The 18,717-nt window shown below is 38.6% G+C and overlaps 1 protein-coding gene across 1 annotated transcript in view; it reads right to left on the reverse strand.

Moving 5' to 3' along the window:
• Positions 1-18,717, reverse strand: part of LOC140233063 (NXPE family member 3-like) — a 71,774-nt gene that overhangs the window by 35,430 nt on the left and 17,627 nt on the right. Inside the window, exons 2-3 of the mRNA XM_072313182.1 lie at positions 9,586-9,828; positions 8,828-9,025 (exon numbers count right to left, since the gene is read on the reverse strand). Of these exons, the coding sequence (XP_072169283.1) occupies positions 8,828-9,025; positions 9,586-9,828 (441 nt within the window). The remainder of the gene's footprint in view (positions 1-8,827; positions 9,026-9,585; positions 9,829-18,717) is intronic.

Here is an 18,717-nt window from a genome sequence, read left to right on the forward strand (position 1 = left end):
TCCCCTCCCACACGAAGGTGTTTTTGCGTTTTCAGACCTGAAATTCAGCGATCTGGTGCAAATTTTTGGTGCAATATTATACTTTTTCATCGAAGTGTTAAAATCACGGAATTTAGCTCTTATTCCGAATGTGCACCATCTGTGTGTATGTATAAAGTCTAGTGAGGTAGAGCTTAGGGGAAGGGGGATTCCCCCTCCCGCTCGCGGAGCTTTTGCGTTTTTAGAATTGAAATAAAGCGATCTGGGTATAGCCACAGTCTACTTCTATGCATGGCGGAAGGGGGGGGGGGGAGGGGCGGGCGAGCAGGGAGAAGGCGTGGGCGAGTGTTATCTCCACCCTTCCCTTCCGATGGAGCTTTTGCCTGAAATTGAGATATCTCGTATACGCATAATTGATGGAATCAACATTTGGGAAATCACAAAAAAAAAAAAAAAAAAAACTGATGGGGGGGGGGGGGCTGAGGGAGGAAAGGGTCGATTAAAAGGGGAAATTCCCCTTATACATGAGGGAACCTTGAGTTTTCGGAATATAAGTGATAAGTCTTGCATGTGCACTCAGAATTATTCATATTTTTTTTTTGTGTGTGTAAATCTAAAAAGTGTACTAAGCTAGGGAAAGAGGCACAGAGGGGGAGGGTTTGGGAGGGGGATACCCCCTCCCAAGCACGAGAAATTTTGCATATTTTGAATTGAAATTCAACGATCTGGTGCACACTTTGAGTGAAATATTCAAAAAAATATCTTATTTGATGAAAGGTTGCAAAGGAGACCCGCTTCATGTGCATGCAAACAGTATACACGCATTTTTTTTTTCCGCCTCCCAAATCCCCGGTCCAAATCTTAGGGGGGGCGACCGCCCCCATCGCCCCCCCCCCCCCCCCCCCGGCTACGCCAGTGGGTTATTCCACCCAATCTGTTTTTAGAGTGTGGTAATACTAATTGATCAAATAATTCTATATAGAAGAATGTCAATAGGCAAACGTAAATGATACGTTTTTGATAAAGGCCATACATTGCCCTTCTCGCTTGATTGAGTTGTTGGGATTGTGTCTTACGGAACTTATTATTGTAATTAAAGGTGGTGCCAAGATACACGTATTCATCAACAACTTCTACGATATCACCATTAAATTTAAAAATGGAAATGTTCCGTACTTTTCCACGAGAAAATATGAAAACTTTTGTTTTACTCGTGTTCACTTGGAGGTACAATTTTTTACAATATTCTGATAATGCATTGAGAGCATTTTGTAGTTCATTTTCAGAATTAGCAATTAAAGTCATTTAAGAATAGGGCGAATAACATAGGTGATAAATTTTCTCCCTGACGTACTCCAATGTTGCATTCAAACAAATTTGATTTTCCAGATCCAGTTAATACACATGATTTAGCCTGCTTGTACATATGATTGATTACTTTAAAGAAATTACCATCAATATTGTGTTCCAACAATTTGCACCAAAGAGAGGATCTGTCAACCAAATTGAATGCCTTCTTATAATCAATAAAAGCACAATACACTCTCTTTTTCTTATATAAGTGTAAATAATCAATGAGTGAAGTACGAATATGTGGTCTAGGGTAGAATAACCATCACGGAATCCAGCTTGTTCATCACCGAATAATTCATTATCTTCAAGGTAAGAGGTCAATCTCTCATTCAGAACAGCGGAAAATAATTTTCCAAAACAGCTTAGTCGAGTAATACCTCTGTAATTATTCGGATCATTGGCATTTCCTTTTTTCTTATAAAGTGGACGAATAAGGCCTGTTGTCCATGCCGTTGGGACAATACCACTTTCTAATACAATATTAAATAGTTTGACAATAATTTCCAATAAAGAAGTTGTACTCAGTTTTAAAAATTCATTCAAAATCATATCTTCACCGTGAGCTTTTCCATTTTTTAGACGTTTAATTTGCTTGATAACTTTTTCACTGGCAATGGGACAATTCAATGCATGGTTGGTTGAGGAAATGTTCTTATATTCAGCGTTGATATATCCAGTTAAATTAGTATTCTTAGATTGACTTAAGTCACGAAAATGTTTTTCGAGCGTCTCAGTATCGATTGGAATTGTCTGAGCTTTCGTTCCGCTTGAGAAATTTATAACATCCCAATACGCTTGAGGCTGTTTCTTTTTAAGTCCCCTAAGATCATTCAAGAATTTCGTATCAAATTGTTTTTGGGCAGAACGAAGAGTTTTTTTTTTTTTTTTTTTTTTTTTTACATTTTCTTGGCTTTTGTGAGTGCATTGCGAATACTGATTGAATTTTCCGATTTAACTAGGTTTTTCAAGCGAAAATATTGAGCACGTTGTTTTGCACAAATTTCATCAAACCATGGTTTTGAATTCCTTTTATTTTTGTAGTTATTCTGTTTGGAATAACGGATTATGGAGTAAGATTTTATCATACCACTTTTATGGGCTGCATCAAGATAAATATCTTTGATGGAATGAGCAATATTATCAACAGAATTTTGGTTAACATTTTGACCCTCCATTCTGTTTACTTCTGAGAGCAATAAGTCAACTGCATTGCTCTCAATATTATTAAAAAATTCATTCCCTTCATCTTTCTTCCATTTCACTTTCAAAGTTTTCAACGTCTGAACAAAATTTTCATGAGTTACCTTTTTGCGATTGCTCAGGTCCACAAACTTTAAAATAATTGGATTATGGTTGTCAGAGAGCAGAGGGTCAAAAGTATCAACCTCAAGATTATCAAGGAACTGGACTAAATCTGATGATGCAGCACAATTTAGTGCGCGCATGCAAACCTCAAATACGCGCAGCCCGAACTCCCAAGTTCATTGACCCTACCTGCCAAAATATCAAAAATCCTTCATAAATTCCCCAAAACTTTTTGTATCACTCCCAAAAGTTAATCGTTTGTTACTTGTGTCATTCTCAACCTTTCCTGCAAGTTTTATCCCAATCCGTTTGCTACGTTTTGAGTTATTTTGCACACAGACAAACTAACAAACGAACAAAGTAGAAAAGCACTCCGAGAGCGCAGACCTCCGCCAAGCAATTACTTTCCACCGATGATCTTGCTCTTCCATAGAGATCAGTGATTTCCACCCACTGAAAAATTGCCCGATTTCCCAAAATAGAAGCCTTTGTTACGTCATAAACCCTCAGCTGCACGGCGCGCATCGCCCCAGCAGAAACTAGAACACGAACTTTAGTGCGCGCAGGCAAACCTCAAATACGCGCAGCCTGAACTTCCAAGTTCTTGTCTTCCTTCTCTCTTTCCTTCTCTCTCTCTCTCTCTCTCTCACTCTCTTTCTCTCTTCTGGGTCCTGCACCATTCTGTATATTTTGTATATTTTGTAAATATGCAATTTTCTGTATATATATGTAATTTACAATGTATTAATGTATTAATTAACTGATTTTATCTGTTACGGTGTTTATTTTTGATTTTCTTCAATACCCTGACGTTGGGTGACATGAGAAAATAAAAAAACCATTGTCATTGTCATTGTCATTGTCATTGTCATTGTCATTGACCCTACCTGCCAAAATGTCAAAAATACTTCATAAATTCTCCCAAAATTCTTGGATCATTACCAAAAGTTAATCGTTTGTTACTTGTGTCATTCTCAACCTTTCATGCAAGTTTCATCCCAATCCGTTGAATACTTCTTGAGTTATTTTGCACACGGACAAACTAACTAACTACTAGTAACTAACGAACGAACGAACAAACAAACCGACGGTAACGAAAACATAACCTCCTCCCTTGGCGGAGGTAATATTGCTACTCTTATATAATATACAATATGTCTGTTTGAAGTTGATGGAATGTGTAATTTTCATGAATAATGAATTTTTGTGGAATTCCCTTTAAATTTTCCTTATTATTGTCAACACATAACGTCATAAGCTAGCAGTCTCCTCATCCAGCGGTTCTAACACCAAAACTTTAAAAGTTATAACTTTTGCATCGATTGTCCGATTTTCTTCAAACTTTCACTGATGTGTTCTACTAATGTTGCTGATTTCACTCAATCCAACTTTCTCTATGGGTTTTGGTTTCTTTTAAGTGGGGAAGGAAGAAAAAAGCAACGTTAGAGGCTCAGTGTGCAGAGTCGTGAATTAGGTGAATTATAGGTGCATTTTGATATATACTTATTCTATTACGTAATATCAGTGACAATGTATTTTGTCTGAGTGGACAAAAGCTTAGAGTATACACGGAAGGCCAACATCCAACGCACATGTTACTACTTTGTTAATCTTTTCATATCGCTATCTTGAATCGGTGGTCCATCATTATTCATTCATTCATTTTTTTTTTCATCTCCAACAGAACTTGTAAATACATTTTTTTTTTCACATAAAGCATAAATACATATATGTGTCAACATTACTAAATATGATAAATGAAATTTATGGATAAACAAATGACAAGGTCAAAAAAGCACAAAGATCATTCTGAAGTTTAGAAAATGCAGGAGATGGGGAGGAATGCTGAAGAAGCAATGCTTGTAGGGTGCATTCCCCCAAAACAAAGTAACACAATTATACATCAATAACATTGATCTTCTACTTTGTACAAGAAACTAAATTTATTAAATGAATTACAGGAATAAAAACCTAACTAGCTCTAGACAAACACCCAGAAAAATCCAAACACTAGGTCACTGTCATGCAGAGAATAGAACAGGAAAGAAAAGACAAAGAGATGAAGAAGAAAAGATAACATGGTTGGAAAATAGGAGGAAAAAAGATCACTGTCGATTGTGAGAGTGAACGGAGCCGCTAAGCCATATACGCATAATGTGAAATAAAAAATGAAAGTGAATATTCCAGTACTTCTACAATCATTGAAAATTCAGCAGAATTTTGTCCTTTTTTTATTTGAATATGAATATATATATATATATATATATATATATATATATATATGTTATGATACAAAATATTTCAACACGTATGCCCCCTTTACTACTGCTTATTTCTGTGTATTTTTGTTAATGAGCATGCGCAGTTGTTTGTTGTTGTTATGGAAGAAATCATAACAAAAGAACGATTCCATCCACTGAGCTGATCCGAGTCCAACGTTACCGGACACCCCGCACTCTCGTTTGTTTTGTGGATAATTAAATCACATTTAACACCAGTTAATATCGGTAGGTTTGAACAAATGTTAAGTAAATATCATTTTATTCATTGTGTGACAATGTATGCAAATATTGATTATATACAGAGTTATTTGAAGTAATTTCATTGAAATTTATTAGGCACTCTGATGCTGACGTAAAGGAGAGTCATTGAATATTGATAGATTACACTTTGTCGAATTCTAGCCGTAATGAATTCATTTACAAAGCTAATGTGTGCCAGTTAATGTAAGATAAAGAATTTCGTTGACATTCTTTGAGTAGGTGCATCTTGTTCAGATCTTTCCTGCCTCTCTGATGATATGATTTATTTGATGTTGCATTGTCAATGCGAAGGATTGAATTGTTGTAAATGTAGATTCATCTAACGCAAAGAATAAGAAATTTGTGGATTTTGATTTTGCCATTTTCGTGTGCGGTGTGCCGCCGGTGTCCAAATGCGCTATGTGGCTTACTTTTGGGGCACGCGCGGGGTAGTGCTTTCTTGATGCGCGCATCCTTGTAGGCGCACGCGCGTACCCCTGCTTGCTACCAAAGATAGTAGAGATAATAAGATACGAAGGCGCGCGATAACAATGGACACAAAATGGCTACCCTACATGACGATACAAAAGAGAGGTAAGTACAAACTCAGTACACCTAGGAACATCATTCATTTCCAAAGGTAGTGGTATCTTTATTATCTTAAAAAGATTTAAAAATTATAGTCGTAGCTTTTTTTCGATTAAGGGGATTATTTTGAAGAACGAGATTTTAGAGTAATAAGGATTATTTCGTGGAGGTAAACATTTGGCAACGACATGATCTCACAATCAAAACGCTTGATAAACAACAACATCTTCAAAGACAGCGCGTCTCAGGCAAAGGCACACATCACCTGAGACGCGCTGACCCTGAAGCCGCGCTGCTGTTGTTTATCAAGCGTCAAGGCAGCGCGTCTCAGGTGATGTGCGTATACGCTTGAAGACCGCGCGCTGTCCATTTGTTTTGTACAGGATTAGCGCGCACTTTCGTGTCTTATTAGTTAAGCGTCTTTGCTTGCTACCCTGGATGGGAATATGACGACATAATGGTGTTATTATGACGTCAACAATACTGTTATTATTATGTTAACAACGATCGAATTAGAATAATTATGTTGTGTAATGAAATTTAATTCTGTTTACATTGCATTATTTGCATGTCATCTACTTGACAGTGAGTAATGATGAAATGGATATGTTTTGCAGGTGGCTGAGGCATACTCTCGCCATCACGGAGTTTGTCAGAAGGACTTTGTTGTCTGTCTCCTGTTTTAACCCTATAAAGCCCAAGCTATTTTGACTCTTCCCAGGCCCAAGGGGGGGGGGGGGCACATTGTGCCCCCCCCCCTATATAGATTTGTTATTGTTTGATGTTTCATCGTCATATTTGGCACATGGGTAGAGCAACTCATACTCTACATGACCGCATACTTGAATTTTTCAAGGTCACCCATAGAGGGCGCCATTCACCAAAATATAAAGAAATACATAGGAAATATGCTAAAAACATGATTTTTCTGTACAATTTCTTTATCCCCAGTTTATATGTCTGATCATGGACCAATATTTTTCATATCTGCCACAAATGATGTGTAAGTCAAAGCTCATTTTTTGTTATGGTTGAAATTTCTCAAGGTCACCACATGGGGGCGCTATTCATAACAGAATAAAGAAATACATTATGAGACCTGTGATGTATTGTTTGGGATAGGTACATGCATAGTTATCATATTTCATATTCCCATAATATTGGAATTTTAGGTTTGCAGATTGATAATGTGATAAACAAATGATATTAGAGGTATAATGCGGGTGAATGAATCAAAATGACAAAAAATAGAACAGCAATCTTTGGAAAATACTGTTATTTTCAAGTATCTCTATTGTTTTATGCCGTTGTCATAGAAAAACAAAGGAAATAATAGGAAAAACATTTCAGGGCCATAATTACTTCACATTTTGCTTCTTCAGCAAATTTCAGCCAAGAAATGCCTATTTCATACATTAAAATATTGTTAATTGGAATTGGAACAGAAAAATACGCAAAATCTGACTGACATGGTTGTCAGTTTATGGTTGCCATGGCAACCAGCAATATCAAATATAGCTAAATTATATATCAAAATGTTCGGAATAAGATTTTAGGAAAATTCACCAAATTTGGTTAAGATTGGATTAAGGGCGAAGGAGTGGCGAATGAAAATCTGGTGGGGGGGGGGGGGGGCACAATGTGCCCCCCTTGGGCTTTATAGGGTTAACGGTAATTATAACCTTTGTAAATTGTAAATATTTTTAATACGATACTACGTTGGCGAGGATTATATCCAATATGTTTTTATGAATGTTTGTACCCTTGTTTTGCAAAGGCCGCCAATAGTTTGTCACCTGATGTGCGAGGTTTTGCAGGTCTTTGCTTTCATTGGTGTATTTCCTCATTTCTTGTTAGATGTATCTTATTATCGACACACTATTACGTTAGGTTTTGAATAGTGAAGATAATATTTAAAGCTTGGTTTTTAGAGTTCAAATGAAAATGTATTTCATGCAGGTCAATAATAATTTTCGTATGAATGTATTCATAGAAGTAATACCAGCTGTACCATAAGGTGTTTCATTGTAATAATCAATGTCCTCCATATTATTATTGATTTCTTTTGTTAAAATAAGTGAAAGTATTATTTTACTTCATCGCTATCTTCTTCTCCCTCTTTTTCTTCTTCGTCTTCTTCTACTTCTTCTTCTTCTTTTTTTTTGTACTTCATCTTATTTCCTCTCTCATTATCATGATTATCTTATCGTGTATTCTTCTTATCACAATTGTTATCATTATTATTAACAGAATAGTTGTTACTTTCGTTGAGACGTGGATCTGTCTCTTATATGATGAGATATTCGCTAAACTATTGCTGTATCATTTTGTTTCTTCTGATGTACACAGCCTGGATCACGATGGAGATGGTTTAGCTCTCTACCTTGAACACAGTGTTGCGTTGTTTTAAGTTTAAATTTTAATTTCATTCTTTGTATTCTTGTATTCCAAGATATTTATTTTGTAATTGTTATTCAGAATTTCTTTAAAAAAAAAATAAATTTAATGTTCAATTTAAAAGAATTGCTAATAATGCGTCGTTCTTTCTCCCCCAGTCTTCTTATTTGAACAACGGATTTAGAAAATTGCTCTCCCACTTTGATATTTATATTTCTTTTGTATTGACTTAAATACCGAGTGAACACCTATTTGTCCCGTCGGTGACATATATATATATATATATATATATATATATATATATATATATATTCAATGATGACGTTCAAATGAATTTTTAGAAATATGTAAAAAAAAAAAATTATAGTTGAGAAATCACGACTGTATCAATTAGAAGCGACATTTTCTCCTATTAGACCGTCAGAACTTTGCAAGGAACTGTACCACTCACTCTCTACATCCAATGAAAGGCCATATGGTTGATATACTATGTATGTAAAGGCCTACCACTGCAATGTATAATAAGATTGTGACTGTCGTTATCAATTTGTCGCAAAGCAAAGAACAGATCATGGAACTACTATACAATTCTATATAGTATAGGTCCATGAACAGAATGGACACATGTCGTGACTCGTAAGAATTTAGAAATCATGATTATGAAAGCTTTGATGAGAGCTTACGTTTCCTGGTGGTATGATGTTGCAGAGAGTGTCTTCTGTGATCAGTTTGCCATCGATGTTGCGCTCGAAACGGCCTAGGTAGCCGTACCTTGTTGGGAGGTCCTCCTGAGCTTTTTGGAGGAAACGGACGGCCTCTGCAGAGTGTACCAGTATGACCCTTACGAATGCTTGTCCGGCCCAACGAAGAGTGAAGTATGCCTGTAAAGAGATAAATAGATATATAGATAGATAGATAAATAGATACATAGATAGATAAATAGATGAATAGATAATATAGATGGATAGATAGATAGATGGACAGATAATATAGATAGATAGATAGGGGTCGGGTATCCCAATCATATTTCCATCCATACTCGAACAGAAGCACCATCTATCATCAAAGCGTTGACGATCCATCAGGTCAATAAATCTTGTTAACGTGCAGTACACTAATTTATTTTTGTTTTGTTTTGCTTGCATGCACACATATCATATATATCGGTACATTCATGTAATGCATACACACAGAGCAAAAACGTAGTTACGTAATAGACATGATAGACATAGACTATAAGGCAATACAGTGTCAATGTCAATGTATACCTGTTCGGCTGTTCTTCGTGTCAGTAGTAGCTTTTCAATTCCCTGTCTCCTAATCAATATCATTCCCTGCATTTCTGTTTATTTTGTACAGTAACTTGCAAACAAGCAGATCTATTGTGGATGATTAATGTTTACCACTTTGAAACAGTTGAAACCAACTAATATCGCTTTACCTTGTATCGGCCATCGCCAACGTACTCCACATCACGGTCGGCTGACGCACCGGCCTTAAGTTTGTCGTTGAATAGTCGGACACGAAAGTAGTCCCCTCCCGTCAGCTTTCGCTGGTTTTTCACATCCCGAGCTTCGATTACTACCTCAATTTGATCACATAGTTGATACTCCTTGCCGGGATCAGAAATCATGAAGAACGAAAATTTGGGGCTTGTGATTCCGTGTATTTCAGTGATATTTGGCTGTAGGATAAAGACAAAAGATGAGAAAACACGAGGTCATTATGGGGAAAGTTAACTGAGAGACAACAAAATGACTGGAGACAGTGGGGACTACTACAGGATGTGGTGTTCGCACTGGTTCTTGTAGAACACGGCATTTGGAGTCTAAGCTTCAAAATGTAATTTAATATCAAGTTAAAATCGGACAATTAAACTGCTAAAATCGGACACAAAATAAAGTAAGTTATAGAGTATTTTATAACAGGTTTTCTATTTGGGTTGAGACCGTGAATGAGAAGCAGCTTAGAATTGATGATTTGTTAGATCACAGGGAAACATCATTTGATTGAAGGTACATGTTATTACAAGTGTTTCGTAAAAAAACATGTAGAATTATTGAGTTATCATTAGTGTTATAGTTTTTGTCAATATTATCATTGGTATATTTTTACCAGGCATTTATCGTGAGACAAAACAAACAAGTCTGTCACAAATGTACACACAAGTAGTTATGTACATGTATCAAGGCTGTATGCATGGTTGTTTTAATGTGTATGTACACAGGTGGACCAGATTAATGGAGAACATTCTATATGATATAGATATAGTACATACAGGCTGACCAGATCAGTTGAGAATTTTCTACATGGTATATAATTTAGCTACAGTACACGTATGCATGTGGCAGGAAATACATTATAGCTCACTCAATCTAGAATGATTTCACCCATTCCAGAATATTCTGGGAAGTGCGTACATATTTGGATGAGTGAGGCACTGTCCCTGTAGCCCAATGTGATTGGTAGTTAATTTTGGCAATTATGTTATGCACATAGTTAGACAGTGAGTCATCCAGGATTCCTGGAATTTGGACTTGCTAGTATGTTCAGGTATGTGGCCCCAGGTTGGAGAAAATGACAGAATGTACTAGAAAGGGGTGAATGGATAGTATATAAGCTGGAGAAATTCTGCAGTAGGCAGAGTACCCAACACCTCTGCTCTGAGAGTTACGTCACTTCTGGCTCTGAAGCGACTTGTTATAGTCAGTCCTGTGTTACCTGCTGACCTGCTATACAAACTGTGTTTGTGGAGATAAGGCCTGGGAGACATTTTGCCTGCAGAGAATTAATTTGCCTACATTGGAGAGAGACTCCATATTTTAGTGTCAACGGACATTATTACGGCAAAGCTGTGACGGGCTGGATTCCTTGCTGGACATTATGAAGTGAATCATCATTCAACGCATCAACTGGACGTGGTCGTCATAACATTTGGATTCTACACGTTTCGCTGTGAACATTATACCGTGGACCTACATCGTGGATTTTACCCCGGATTTATACTGTGGATTAATGCAACCTGTGCCTCTGGAGTTACGTCGGAGGAATCATTCATCGGCACGTCAAGGATTATTCATTTGTGCATCGAACATTGCATTTGGACCTTTTCAATTAAAGGATTACCTGATATCAGCTACGTGTAAGTGATTCCACTACTGATTTATACTTGTTTTATTGATCATTATTGTACTGATGTGAAAACCGATTACAAATCTGTACCCACGATATCACTGTTAATAAACCGCCTGAACATTAGTTGATTGTTTCTTTTGTGCGATCATTCTCAGAGTGATTTTGGTCGTAACAAAATTGGGGGCTTGTCCGGGAAGTGAATTTAAAGCCAAAACTTAGAATTTGGAACGTTCCGGAATCCAGAATATTGGTACAGACAAAATAGCAGTGAGTTGACTGTTCAATTGTATATTGTGTGTATACATTGTGACAATGTCAATCAGTACAATGGATGTTCAGGCATTTGTTCAGAGGACAGATTTGTCCCTCAAAGATTTGCAAAGGTTACGCAAATGTGATTTGACTGCTATTGCACAGCATTTAAATGTTGATGTTCCACAAGGTGTAAGAAAGGCAGAGATTCTTGACTTAGTAGCTAGTCACATGGAGCTCAAAGAAGAAATTGACACTTCAGATCAAGCCCAAATGTCTGATCAAACACGGCTTGAGCTTGCTAAAATGGAAATGGAGAAAGAGAAGATGAGATTAGAAATGAAGAAACTTGAAATGGAACAGAAGAAATTTGAGGTGGAGCAACAGGTGAAATTGCGTGAGATGGAAATGGCTCATGAACAGACTGTTGGAAATCGTGAAAGGGCTCCCTCTGAATTTGATTTGGCCAAGAACATTCGATTGGTGCCAAAGTTTGAAGAAAACAGAGTTGATGCATATTTTGTGTCATTTGAGAAGGTGGCTAACAGTTTGAACTGGCCACAGGAATTTTGGCCCTTGCTCCTTCAAAGTGTGTTTGTCGGCAAAGCTGCCGATGTGTACTCATCTCTCTCTGAAGAGCAATCACGTGACTATGCTACAGTCAAGAAGGCAATGTTGAATGCTTATGAGTTGGTGCCAGAAGCGTACAGACATAAGTTCAGAAATTCGTACCGCAAACCAGGCCAGACACATGTTGAGTTTGCTCGTAAAAAAGAAATGATGTTCGATAGGTGGTACAGTTCCCTGAAAGTGGGTCAGGACTTTGATAACCTACGTGAGGTTGTTCTCTTGGAAGAATTCAAAAAGAGTGTTGCTTTCAGTGTGAGGTTGCATCTGGAAGATCACAAAGTGACAAGTTTGCATAAAGCAGCCTTCATGGCTGATGAGTATGAGCTGACCCACAGACATGAAAACAGACCACCTTTCAGAAATTTCTCTGGAAATAAGAGAGACAAAAATCAGTCGAGCAACCAACAGAATGCTGGTTCAGGAATGTTGTCGGCACCAAAGCCTCAATCTGACAAAGGGTCCAGTACAAGTGCAAATGTCATCAAATGTTTTCACTGTAATAAGACAGGGCATGTGAAGTCACAGTGTTGGAAGTTGCAAAACAAAACAAAGAAGGACATGGGATTTGTCATGTCAAAAAGTGTCCTACCCGAAAATAGTGTCCCGTTCAGTGAAGCACAGGCCATTGAAAATCGATCTCCCAAATTCAAAGATAGGACTAAGCAGGTGGATGAGAGCTATCGTAGCTTTTTGTTTGATGGTGAGGTGACCCCATGTACTTCTGGTGAGGCAGGTAAGCCAGTAGTCATCCTGCGGGATACGGGGGCCTCTCAGTCGTTGATGGTGGATGGTGGTATGACTTTTCCACCAGATAGTGCAGTAAATGCAAAAGTCTTGATTCAGACTGTTGATGGCAGTTATATGTCAGTTCCGCTGTATAGAGTGGATTTGAAGTGTGACCTAGTTTCTGGTCCTGTGACTGTTGGAGTTGTTCCTGAGTTGCCCATGGTAGGCATTGACTTCCTGTTGGGGAATGACTTGGCTGGGGACAAGGTGGTTGCGTGTCCAGTTGTTTCGGATAAACCAGTGGTGGTTGCTGAAACTGAGCAGTTGCAGGAGGAGTTTCCTGGGATTTTCCCAGATTGTGTTGTGACTAGGTCTCAGGCTCGTAGAGCTGTTCAAGATGATGCGGATTCTGTTGATGTGGAGGAGAATTCCGGTGTTTGGTTGGCAGAAACCTTTTTCAAGGATTTGAATGATGGGGTTGCTGTATTAGGCTCCGAGGCTAACAATGATGGGCTGTTTAGCAAGTCTTCCTTGGTTGAAGCACAGCAGGCAGACTCTGAGTTGAAAGGCTTGTCTCAGACGGCGTGTTCTGAGGCTGAGGCTGAAAAGGTCCCTGAGTGCTATTATGTCAAAGATGGCATTTTGATGAGGAAGTGGAGACCTCCCCATAGGCCAGCTGATGAGGATTGGACAGTGGTCCGTCAAGTTGTTGTCTCTCCCAGTTGCCGCAGTGAGATCTTGAGGATTGCTCACGAGTTACCAGTTGGCGGCCATTTAGGCGTCAGAAAGACAAAAGGATCGGATCATGAGGCATTTCTATTGGCCAGGGTTGAATGTGGATGTGGCTGAGTTTTGCAAGACTTGTCACACATGTCAGGTGACTGGTAAACCACAGCATTCAGTGAAGCCGGCGCCATTGATTCCGATACCTGTGTTTGAAGAACCATTCAGTCGGGTTCTAGTTGACTGTGTTGGACCTTTGCCTAGGACTAGGTCGGGTCATAAGTACCTCTTGACAATCATGGATATGTCTACACGGTTCCCAGAGGCTATCCCATTACGAAATATCACTGCCAAGACTGTGGTAGATGCTCTAGTGCAGTTTTTCACTAGGTATGGGTTGCCCAAGGAAGTGCAGTCTGACCAAGGGTCAAATTTTATGTCAGGCATATTTCAAGAGGTGATGTATCGTTTGGGTGTGAAGCAGCTGAAGTCGTCAGCTTATCATCCCCAATCCCAAGGTGCGTTGGAGCGCTACCACCAGACCCTAAAGACAATGATTAGGGCATTCTGTGAGGAGTATCCCGAGGATTGGGATAAGGGCATCCCTTTCCTGCTGTTCGCAACGAGGGACTCCCCAAATGAGTCGACGGGTTTCAGCCCATTTGAGTTGGTGTACGGTCATGAAGTTAGGGGCCCATTGAAGCTCATCAAAGAGAAATTCATGACTGAGGATGATGAGGTCCACCTACTTGACTATGTGTCAAAGTTTCGTGAAAGGCTTTCAAAGGCTTGTGAGGTAGCTAGGGAACACTTGAAAGTGTCACAAGACTCTATGAAGAGAAAGGCAGACAAAAATGCCAAAGCCCGAACCTTCAAACCAGGTGACAAAGTTCTTGTACTGCTGCCCATACAAGGTGAACCACTGAAAGCCAAGTTCAGTGGCCCATACTGTGTCAAAAAGAAATTCACTGATGTGAACTACAAATGTATGTGATCAGCACACCAGGCAGATGGAAAGAACAGAGAATGTGTCATGTCAATATGTTGAAAGAGTGCTATGACCGAAAGTCAGTTGGTGTGACATAGATAATGGATAGCACAGTAGAAGTTAAGGGTGAAAAGTTTTCACTGGCATATCACTTTTACAGTGTATGTGTTTAGCATGTCCATTAATGTATGCAAAACAGTTTGACATGATTGTATAAGCTTCAAGAATCCAAGCAATATCAATGTAAATGGTATCCATGAAAAGAGAACATGGAATTAATGCAGCTATTCAAAAGGCATGTGATAGTATGTGATTATTGTTGCTTGACTTGGATTTTACCTCACATTCGTTGTAAATAACAATGAAAAATTGTGAAGGTAAAAGAAACCCTTGCTACGGCAAGGCTTTCTTTTTCCCATGGGGGATGGTGTCACAAATGTACACACAAGTAGTTATCCGACAGGAAATACATTATAGCTCACTCAATCTAGAATGATTTCACCCATTCCAGAATATTCTGGGAAGTGCGTACATATTTGGATGAGTGAGGCACTGTCCCTGTAGCCCAATGTGATTGGTAGTTAATTTTGGCAATTATGTTATGCACATAGTTAGACAGTGAGTCATCCAGGATTCCTGGAATTTGGACTTGCTAGTATGTTCAGGTATGTGGCCCCAGGTTGGAGAAAATGACAGAATGTACTAGAAAGGGGTGAATGGATAGTATATAAGCTGGAGAAATTCTGCAGTAGGCAGAGTACCCAACACCTCTGCTCTGAGAGTTACGTCACTTCTGGCTCTGAAGCGACTTGTTATAGTCAGTCCTGTGTTACCTGCTGACCTGCTATACAAACTGTGTTTGTGGAGATAAGGCCTGGGAGACATTTTGCCTGCAGAGAATTAATTTGCCTACATTGGAGAGAGACTCCATATTTTAGTGTCAACGGATATTATTACGGCAAAGCTGTGACGGGCTGGATTCCTTGCTGGACATTATGAAGTGAATCATCATTCAACGCATCAACTGGACGTGGTCGTCATAACATTTGGATTCTACACGTTTCGCTGTGAACATTATACCGTGGACCTACATCGTGGATTTTACCCCGGATTTATACTGTGGATTAATGCAACCTGTGCCTCTGGAGTTACGTCGGAGGAATCATTCATCGGCACGTCAAGGATTATTCATTTGTGCATCGAACATTGCATTTGGACCTTTTCAATTAAAGGATTACCTGATATCAGCTACGTGTAAGTGATTCCACTACTGATTTATACTTGTTTTATTGATCATTATTGTACTGATGTGAAAACCGATTACGAGTCTGTACCCACGATATCACTGTTAATAAACCGCCTGAACATTAGTTGATTGTTTCTTTTGTGTGATCATTCTCAGAGTGATTTTGGTCGTAACAAGTCCGTTTGCCTTGATTCGAGATTATGATAATATGGATGCATGTATTTTAGCCTCGTAACAATGTGAATATAAGGAGACAAATGAAATCTAGATAGCTATGTGTATAAAGAGCATGATCCAGCTCTATCTCTCTCTCTCTCTTTAGTTGGCAAGACATTGATTGCCTTTATGAGTTGTAACAATCGAAGGCCTTATCTACATTGATGATACATACAAAAATAATAATGTGTGACTTATAATGTGCCACATCCGCTCTTTGCGCTCTTTGCACATTCACACACTTTGATAAGTGTCTGAAAAAACAAACATACTAAAGATACTGTATAGTGCCATTTATTTGATTGCAAACAGGATATAAAATATACCCCATTACTTCTGCCAACGTGGTCTTGCACATGATTTTTGTTTTGTTTTTCTTCATTTTTTATTTGGAAATGGATTGAACGTGGAACGGTGTGGGACGGTGTATACCCTTTTGGTTAAAGTTATTCCGAAGATTAGTTATTCCGAAGGCTCGCTAATCCGATCATAAAATAAGGTTCGTTATTTCAAAGATTTAAAAAAAAAAACCCACCGAAAATGCCTAAAAGGGGGCCCTTATTCTCAAGGTCGATTAATCCGAAAACAATGTAAGGTTCGTATTTCCGATAGTTCGTTAGAACGCACATCCTTTTCATGTTCACTTCGAGACTAACATTCGGAGTTATTAAAGAATCTTCGAAACAACGTCATGTTCGGATGAAAGGAACTTCTAATACGGTCAAATCTGTCTCAGCGACCACCTGCTGTATACGACCATTAAAAGCAAAAGCAATCTCCTCAGAGAGAAAAAAAAAAAGCATCATAACGAACCTGTCTGTATAGCCACCTGTCTATAACGGCCTCCTTTTTTCACCCTTAGATGGCCGCTATAGACAGGTTTGACTGTATGGGTTAAGGGGAAGACACAGTGGTGTGTTTTGGAAAAACGAAAAAACGAACCTCACCTCCCTTTCACCTGGGACTCAAACACTAATAGCAGAATGTTGTTTAAATTGAATAGTACCACAGTCAATTTATAGCGTGCTAAAAGTTGGAAAGGTATAAACAAAATAATCATTGATAGCGCTCCTTGAAGAATGACTATAATTTATTGATAGTCTAATTAGTCAAAATTTTCCCTTTCAAAAGATTAATTCCCTTTTACAAGATTCATTCAAGTATCAGTTTTCTTTTTCAGAGCAATCAAATTCAGAGGCACATATTATCATTACCTTAAAACTCCTACGGTTTTTATGTCAGTTATCATTACTATTACTACTACTTTACAGTCATGTACACTCCTATTTATATTTCCTCACATTTTTTTTAGAGGGGGGGGGGTGGTACTTTAATCGATATCTGCTTATATGAGCTTTAAAATGTTAGCAGGAGTATACTAGCTGTAAAGAACCTTATTTGAACACGAAAGACCGAGACTATATAGGGGTAAAGAAACGCTCTGCTTGCTGTCTATAGTGTTGTGACAATAAGAACAAGTGTGAAGTCTGATTGGTGTGATTCCTATCGGTGAGAACTGCTCATTCACTTCTCTTTGATTAAATTCAGTCACTTGACTTCAATACACACAGTCATTACAGGAAGTAAATGTTCAGCGCTCTTGCTTTGAACATTTCCAGGTCTTGCTCTCTCTCATTTTTTTTTTCCATCATGATTTTTTCTTAATGTATAAATTCCGTTTGTGCTGATATCACAATCTGCTTCGAATCTGCCTAAAATATTGGCCATCCTTTCACGTCCTGTCACACCTTTCCGGGCAAGTTACGCGGGCTTGTTGCGTGTATGGATTTTCCAGCACGCAAGCTAATTTTCTGTGGGCGGACAAGGATTTGGGCGAGTTTCGCGTGCGTCTCACCTGCTGGTCGTGTGCTACTTACGTTATACTCACGTTCTAGTTACGGGCAAGTTGCGTGGGAGTTGCCTGCGACGTGCCCTCCGGCCCTTCTGATGTTCTGCGTGGACCTCTGCGGGCAACCCCCGCGACTAACCTGAAGCAAGTTTGAGCATGCTCAAGACCCGTCACACCTTTACGGGCAAGCATTTTTTCTTCTAGTCTGCTGCATCATTAGCACTGACACTTGACAGTGAGGGTCTTATCGTCAGCGTACATATCTGTAAATAATAAAATGACACCTTCTTGAGTACACTCAGGTAGACTGTTGACATAAATTGCAAATAAAAGGGGACTGAGAATTTATTGACCCTTGTGGTACACCTAATTTGATAGTTGATGGATGGGACTTGGCTCCTTTGAATTGGGTCACTTGCTGTCTATCACTTAAATATGATTTGAACCAATCAACAGTCGTCTTGCCACACCATCACTTTAATTAATGTAAAAGTAGGTCTACAGTATCAAAATAACGCCTTCCGAAGATCTTAGAAGGCAACTCTAGAAATATGATTATTATCTATATTCACTGACAGCTGATCCACAAGTTTTGCACGAGCAGTTGTTTTGGAATGAATGGTCTAAAACCTAGATTTTACATTTTCAGACCAGAAATTATAAGCAATTTGGTAAACACTGCATATAAGCGATTTTTTTTTTCCTATATAAAAAAGTAAGAAAAATTAATATTTAGAGAAATGTCATCGATTAAGTGGCGGTATCTCGGCTCTTGTTCCGCGTGTGCGTCATCACTGTGGACTACGTG

The sequence above is a fragment of the Diadema setosum genome, chromosome 9 (assembly GCF_964275005.1).
Source record: "Diadema setosum chromosome 9, eeDiaSeto1, whole genome shotgun sequence".
Lineage (NCBI taxonomy): Eukaryota > Metazoa > Echinodermata > Echinoidea > Diadematoida > Diadematidae > Diadema > Diadema setosum.